Raw genomic sequence first — 7500 nt, 5'->3', positions numbered from 1 at the left:
CAATTATAACACATTTCACCATTCACCATGTTGTTGTATATATTGAATTGATAGCCTATTGAGAAACGTTTCTTTTTCATTATTTTTAGTCAGAAAATGACACTGGTTCTGCATTAGTTTGTGGCAAACCTGTTTGTATTATGTTGGTTAATGTTGTATTTTTATAAAACATTCTTCATTTATTTGAAAAGCAGAGATAACGGATCTGGCATTTTATTCGAACGTATGTGTGTGTGTGTGTGTGTGTGTGTGTGTGTATGTGTATGTGTGTGTGTGTTTGTGTGTGTGTTTGTGTGTGTGTTTGTGTGTGTGTTTGTGTGTGTGTGTGTGTGTCTGTCTGTCTGTCTGTATGTCTGTATGTCTGTCTGTCTGTCTGTCTATCTGTCTGTGTCTGTGTGTCTGATTTCAAGGTACTAAAACCATATATTAGAACGTGTTTTTATACTGATTTTAACTTTTGCAGCGAACAACCCATGTGCGAACAGTCCTTGTGGAACCAGCGGCACTTGTAACAATGTGGGCAATGTCTTCACTTGTAGCTGCTTTCAAGGTTACTCTGGCGATCGTTGCCAAAACGGTAAGATACCTGTGTGTGGCATTACTCCCTTGGTTGGCGAGTTTGTGTGGAGATTGATGCACTGTATCTAGTTCTGTAACAGACAACAAACCTTGCAAAATTCAAGTAGAGCTCTGCGTTCTAGCAGACGGTCTTTCCAATCAGTGTTTTGCGCAGAATCAGCAAACTCACATTTCTCTGTGCAACGTCTATTGTTTGCAATGTTGAAATGAAGTTACGAGTCTAAAACATTAATATTAGTCGTTGACTTTCTCCTGAAACAATCCTTCTGCTCAGATCATAACACGCGAAATCACTATCCGCAGAAGTCAGACTTTTGAACAATTGACTAATACGTAAGCAAATATGCTACGTGACGTCATATGAAACCTAGCATATTGACGTAATCCCAAACATACCGTTATCCCGTGTCTTCTCCGTGATACATGCCCGTGTTTTTTTTATATTCGGTGATTTACGTGTAAACCGTCGTCTGCAATAGGCAACATGGACCATTCTGGTAGTTGTTGCAGACAAAAACATGTTTTCGACACACAGTGTTATGTTAGAATAGCAATATAACCGCTATTGCGTATTCAGCGTAGCAATAGGGTCCGATAGTTAGACTCCAACAAATATAATGGGACTTTTGTTCGACTCGTCGGCATTATACTTGTCTATATCAGATCCTATTGCTACCCTGAAAACACAGCATCTGATTACTACTTGGCTTGCTATGTGATACCAGATAAACACTCTGTACGGAGTTACTTTCCTGGATTTCAGGTTTACTTCCAGGCAGCAGTAACGTGGAAGAAGGCATAGTGTGTTGTCGTTGTGACCTGTTTGTCATGTTTCGTTCTGTTTTTATTTATCCACGTCGAATACCCATTTTGACTTTAATTGTCCTCTTTTCAGTCACCGTCATACCCTACTCGGTTCCTACGCCGACCCCACCCCAGAAAAAGGTGAACATGTATGGTATGATAAGTACCGTTTGAGATGCGTCATATTTGAGCTCGCATTTGTCAAAACTGACATATAGAATGCTATTCTTATAGACAATCACAATTATGCAGAAATAAAAAATAGATCGAAATGTTATATTTACAGCCGACCAGTGCGCCAACAACCCGTGTCAGAACGGCGGTAGCTGTGACAACTTTGGGACCTACTACAGGTGCAACTGTCCCAGCGGTTACACCGGAGATCGCTGTCAAGACAGTAAGTTAAGAACTCTTCTTCTTTTTCTTCTTCTTCTTCTTCTTCTTCTTCTTCTTCTTCTTCTTCTTCTTCTTCTTCTTCTTCTTCTTTTTCTTCTTCTTCTTCTTCTTCTTCTTCTTCTTCTTCTTCTTCTTCTTCTTCTTCTTCTTCTTCTTCTTCTTCTTCTTCTTCTTCTTCTTCTTCTTCTTATCGTCGTTCGTGGGCTGAAACTCCCATGCTTACTCAGTTGTTTGCACAAGTGGGTTTTCAGGTGTCTGACCGTTTTTACCCCGCCACTCAGTGGCATTGTATTGGCCGGAAATCGTGCGATCTGTGTCCCCTGGATGTAGTGGAAGAGTATATTTCCTTGTAAAGTCTGCAACATGGAATGTTGTCACATTGGGTCAATTGTTTTTGAACCCGAAAAAAATAGTTTTAGGGTCGGGAGGACAACAAAGGGTCGGTCGGGAATGAGAAACCTGACATTTATCCTTAAGCCTAATAAAGAAAGGTACCGGTCAGACCGAAAGCAATGACGCAGAGATGCAGAGCAAACATCTCAAAGTTGTTGTCAAGAATCTGAACGTGTTTCTAGCACTGCCTATGAGCCATTGACGTTTTTGTCTGGTTTTGTGTTGTTGCTTTTTTTTCAGGTGCCAGCGTGTGTTTGACCAACAACCCTTGTTTGAACGGTGGGGTTTGCAGAGACTTGAACGGTTTCATCAACTGTGACTGTTCTACCGGCTTTTCTGGAAATCGCTGTGAAAATGGTGGGCCATAACATTATTCAGAGTGCATGCTTTTATGGATATGTGTCCGGATTACTGTCCTCCTTATATCTACCGTCAGATTGTCTCTGAGTGCTTCAAGGAATACATGTCTACGTCATTTATGTTTTGATCCCTCACATGTTCAGCGTACAAGTAAGAATTAAAGTAAAACAAGCTACCCGATAACTAGAGAATACGGACAAACAATCTACGAGTGACAGTTGAGATGTTAAGCATGATCAGTTTGAATAAACAAATGCTGTAAAATTGCGTATTTTCCTTTAGTCATTTACCTACCTTCCTTCATCGGCTGCTTTCTTCAATGTGTCAGTGACATTACATTCTCTGTATGTGTCTTTCGTCTTAAGTCTTGTAACTTAATTGTCTCCAGTCCGTGTGTGCAACTGGTTAAGGCACAATCATTCCCGTGAAGCAAGGTGTGCACATCATCTCAGATCTGCCCAAGCTGTTACATAGGATTAGACCATTCCTCAACGTATGCCTCATGGGGAGGATGTCCTTACCTCATGTAATAGCAAGGCTACATCTGAGATGGTGAGCCGAATCATCAACACGTGACGGACTGCATCCTAAACTAAGTTTTCGGAATGTTTAATTCAAAACGAAACAACACGACCTAACCTCGAACATCGACCTAGCGGCCTTAAGAGTGAACACAGGGGTGGATGGGGGGGGGGGGGGGTTACAGGGGTTCCGGACCCCCACCCCCACCCCGGCTGTCTAAAATAAGAGAGTTAATACTAATTTTTTTTTTAAAGATTGAGTGGCTGCTGACACCAGTTGATCATGATTAAAATCAAAGATAAGCCACACATTGTTTATAAAATTGCTAACATTCTTTAGCTTCAGGGGGGCAAAGCCCCCCAGACCCCCCCAAACAGGGCGTCTACCGATCCCTGGATCCCAGGTTGTACCCCCCCCTCCCCCCTCTGGCTTAACTGATCCGCCCCTGGGAAAGACAAGAGACACAACAGAAAAATATACAACAAAAACTAATGTTGCTTTTACTTATCTTAGCATGTGCCCAAGATGGTCGCAGCAACGAAGAGATAATCATTTACCTTTTAAATAATGTTATTGTTGTAACTTAAACCGTTGTTGCTATTGATGGTTTTGTCACTATTATAGATAAACATGTCGGTTTTCTTGCAGTAAACCTGTGTGAAAACAACCCGTGTCAGAACGGCGGTGCCTGCAACTCCTACGGCAATTACTTCTTGTTCTGTACCTGTCCCGAAGGCTTCTCTGGCACCCGCTGTGAGACCAGTAAGTTCCTAAAAAAAGCAATATTGTTAACTCCCACAGTTACACTGGGCACATACAGACATAGAGATGTCAATTTTGTTTTGCTTTACTAGAGATGTGGTTAGGATTGTATTACATTATTATATCTGTAATTCAAGTTTAAGTACACACACACACACACACACACACACACACACACACACACACACACACACACACACACACAGACACATACACACACAAACACACACACACACACATGCCCGTTAAGCAAATTGACATTCTTTGTTTGTCTACATACCATATATTGTGAAACACAATTCTGCTATCTTTAACCATTGCAGGAGAAAACAGATGTGCCGCCAGCAATCCATGTCTTAACGGCGGTACTTGTAGTGACTACAGCGGGTTCCTCACGTGCGCCTGTTCTACCGGCTACTCGGGCACTCGCTGTGAAACTGGTACGTCTCTGCTATTGCTTTATATTGTTGTGAGCCAGTAGTGTTCAAATAGAGAAAAATAGAAAACAATTGTGAAACCAAGTAGAAGAACAAGGACGATGATGATGATGATGATGATGATGATGATGATGATGATGATGATGATGATGATGATGATGATGATGATGATGATGATGATGATGATGATGAACGTTATATTTACAGCCGACCAGTGCGCCAACAACCCGTGTCAGAACGGCGGTAGCTGTGACAACTTTGGGACCTACTACAGGTGCAACTGTCCCAGCGGTTACACCGGAGATCGCTGTCAAGACAGTAAGTAAAAGACGATTCTTCTTCTTCTTCTTCTTCTTCTTCTTCTTCTTCTTCTTCTTCTTCTTCTTCTTCTTCTTCTTCTTGTTATATTTAGTCAAGTTTTGACTAAATATTTTAACGTAGAGGGGGGAATCGAGACGAGGGTCGTGGTGTATGTGTGTGTGTGTGTGTGTGTGTGTGTGTGTGTGTGTGTGTGTGTGTGTGTGTGTGTGTCTGTCTGTGTGTGTGTGTAGAGCGATTCAGACTAAACTACTGGACCGATCTTTATGAAATTTGGCATGAGAGTTCCTGGGTATGAAATCCCCGAACGTTTTCTTCATTTTTTTGATAAATGTCTTTGATGACGTCATATCCGGCTTTTCGTGAAAGTTGAGGCGGCACTGTCACGCCCTCATTTTTCAACCAAATTGGTTGAAATTTTCGTCAAGTACTCTTCGACGAAGCCCGGGGTTCGGTATTGCATTTCAGCTTGGTGGCTTAAAAAATAATTAATGACTTTGGTCATTAAAAATCTGAAAATTGTAAAAAAAAAATAAAAATTTATAAAACGATCCAAATTTACGTTTATCTTATTCTCCATCACTTGCTGATTCCAAAAACATATAAATATGTTATATTCGGATTAAAAACAAGCTCTGAAAATTAAATATATAAAAATTATTATCAAATTTTTTTCCCGAAATCAATTTAAAAACACTTTCATCTTATTCCTTGTCGGTTCCTGATTCCAAAAATATATAGATATGATATGTTTGGATTAAAAACACGCTCAGAAAGTTAAAACGAAGAGAGGTACAGAAAAGCGTGCTATCCTTCTCAGCGCAACGAATACCCCGCTCTTCTTGTCCATTCCACGTGCACTGCCTCTGCCACGGGCGGTGGAGTGACGATGCTACGAGTATACGGTCTTGCTGCGTTGCGTTGCGTTCAGTTTCATTCTGTGAGTTCGACAGCTACTTGACTAAATATTGTATTTTCGCCTTACGCGACTTGTTTCTTCTTCCTTCTTCCTTCTTTCTTCTTTCTTCTTTCTTCTTCTTCTTCTTCTTCTTCTTCTTCTTCTTCTTCTTCTTCTTCTTCTTCTTCTTCTTCTTCTTCTTCTTCTTCTTCTTCTTCCTCTTCCTCTTCCTCTTCCTCTTCTTTATTTTTCTTCTTCTTCTTTCTTCTTCTTCTTCGTTCATGTGCTGACACTTCCATGTTAACTTGTTTGTGTCCACAAGTGGGTTTTCATGTGTACGACTGTTTTTACCCCGCCATTCAGGCAGCCATTTGCAGCTTTCAGGGGAAGCATTCTGGGGATTTTCGTGTCTCTGTCACCCATCTAACTCTGACATGGATAACAGTCATGATCTTTTACGTGTGAACTTGGTCTTGTGCTTTCGTGTACACACGAAGGGGGATAAGGCACAATCAGATCTGCAACTAAGTTGACCTGGGAGATCTCCAACCTTCGACTCTCAGGCTGTATTGTTACGTCAGCATCACGAGCAATTGATGATACAAACAAAACATAGTTATGTAGATACCAACACAGGGCACGCTGTAAAAGCAGACATAGGAAGTATTACACTTACCTTATACATTAAATTGTGCACATATTACTCAACGACACATGCACATTATTAAGCCCACCATAATGTACAAACAAAATACCATGCCAAGGCAAACAAACCAGGGTCCGGGGCGCCCGGATAGCTCAGGTGGTAGAGCACTGGACTTAATTGTGATCGAGAGGTCGCTGGTTCGAATCCGGGCCGGGACGGACACGGGTCAACTTTATGTGCAGACCCAGAGACGGTATCCATCTCCCACCCCCGTGTCACCACAATGGCACGTTAAAGATCTTGGTCATTCTACCATAAGTGCAGATGGCTGATACCACCTAAACACGCAAACATCAAAAAGCCGTGAGGACGTAAAACTCGGATCGTATAAACCAATGCATGTCCAATATAGGCAATTAAGACCTGACGGACAATAAGCCCCTTAAAATTTTACTTTTCTACCAGGGTCCGTGGATCGTTCTTTTTTTTTTAATTTCGTGTTTCGATGTTGCTTTTTTATTTGCACATGCGCCTGTGGTATTGTACTGGCCAGAAATCGTGCGATCTGTGTCCCCTGGGTGCAGTGGAAAAGTACATTTCCTTGTAAAAGCTGCAATGTCTGAATCTGAATGGGTTTCTAGCACTGCCTATGAGTCACTGACGTCTTCTCGGTTGAGCACCCACACATCACGCTCCAAGACATTAATTCACGCTGCATTGAAAGCTGTTGATTTTTGGTATGTTCGCGAGGGGAATGATGGCCGTATTCTATGTGAAAACATAGTAAGAACTAAGGCGTTGATTCGACCCAAGTTCACGGGAAGAAGTGTGTCTTGACAGTCAGGGAGAACACACTACCATGAGAACAATTAATTTCAACGTGAGTAATGCATATTTTCAGCCGTGAGCTCCTGCCAAAGTCAACCTTGTCTGCACGGCGGTATATGTAACGACTACTACGGTTACTACAGTTGTGCCTGCCTCCAGGGATACTCCGGACCACGCTGTGCAACCGCCAGTGAGTATTCGTCACGTTGCAACCTGGTATTGCTTGCAATTAGGAAAATAGTAGGAATATGCATTATTATTATTATTATTATTATTGTGATCATTTTTATGCGCCTAATCTAGATATAGCCCTAGGCGCTTACATATTAATTTCTGCCGTTTGAAATGGAATTTTTTACAGACAGACAGACAAACAGACATTTTTTACACACAATATATAACGCATTCACATCGGCCAGTAAAGCTCAGTAGCCTATTAAGCGAGCATTCACCTTTCACGGCCTTTATTCCAAGTCAAACGGGTATTTGGTGGACATTTTTATCTATGCCTATACAATTTTGCCAGGAAAGACCCTTTTGTCAATCGTGGGATCTTT

General features: G+C 41.5%; 1 protein-coding gene across 1 annotated transcript in view; it reads left to right on the top strand.

The window, feature by feature from the left end:
- The window catches only part of LOC138955620 (fibropellin-1-like), a gene marked incomplete at its 3' end in the record, with an annotated part of 27417 nt that extends 20284 nt beyond the window's left edge, over positions 1 to 7133 (top strand). The window contains exons 11-17 of the mRNA XM_070327186.1: positions 464 to 577; positions 1670 to 1780; positions 2413 to 2529; positions 3703 to 3816; positions 4140 to 4256; positions 4461 to 4571; positions 7017 to 7133. Of these exons, the coding sequence (XP_070183287.1) occupies positions 464 to 577; positions 1670 to 1780; positions 2413 to 2529; positions 3703 to 3816; positions 4140 to 4256; positions 4461 to 4571; positions 7017 to 7133 (801 nt within the window). The remainder of the gene's footprint in view (positions 1 to 463; positions 578 to 1669; positions 1781 to 2412; positions 2530 to 3702; positions 3817 to 4139; positions 4257 to 4460; positions 4572 to 7016) is intronic.
- Positions 7134 to 7500: the final 367 nt, after the last annotated feature.

This window comes from Littorina saxatilis, unplaced genomic scaffold (genome assembly GCF_037325665.1).
Source record: "Littorina saxatilis isolate snail1 unplaced genomic scaffold, US_GU_Lsax_2.0 scaffold_637, whole genome shotgun sequence".
In the NCBI taxonomy this organism is placed as follows: domain Eukaryota; kingdom Metazoa; phylum Mollusca; class Gastropoda; order Littorinimorpha; family Littorinidae; genus Littorina; species Littorina saxatilis.
This window is presented reverse-complemented; position numbering and strand designations above follow the sequence as displayed.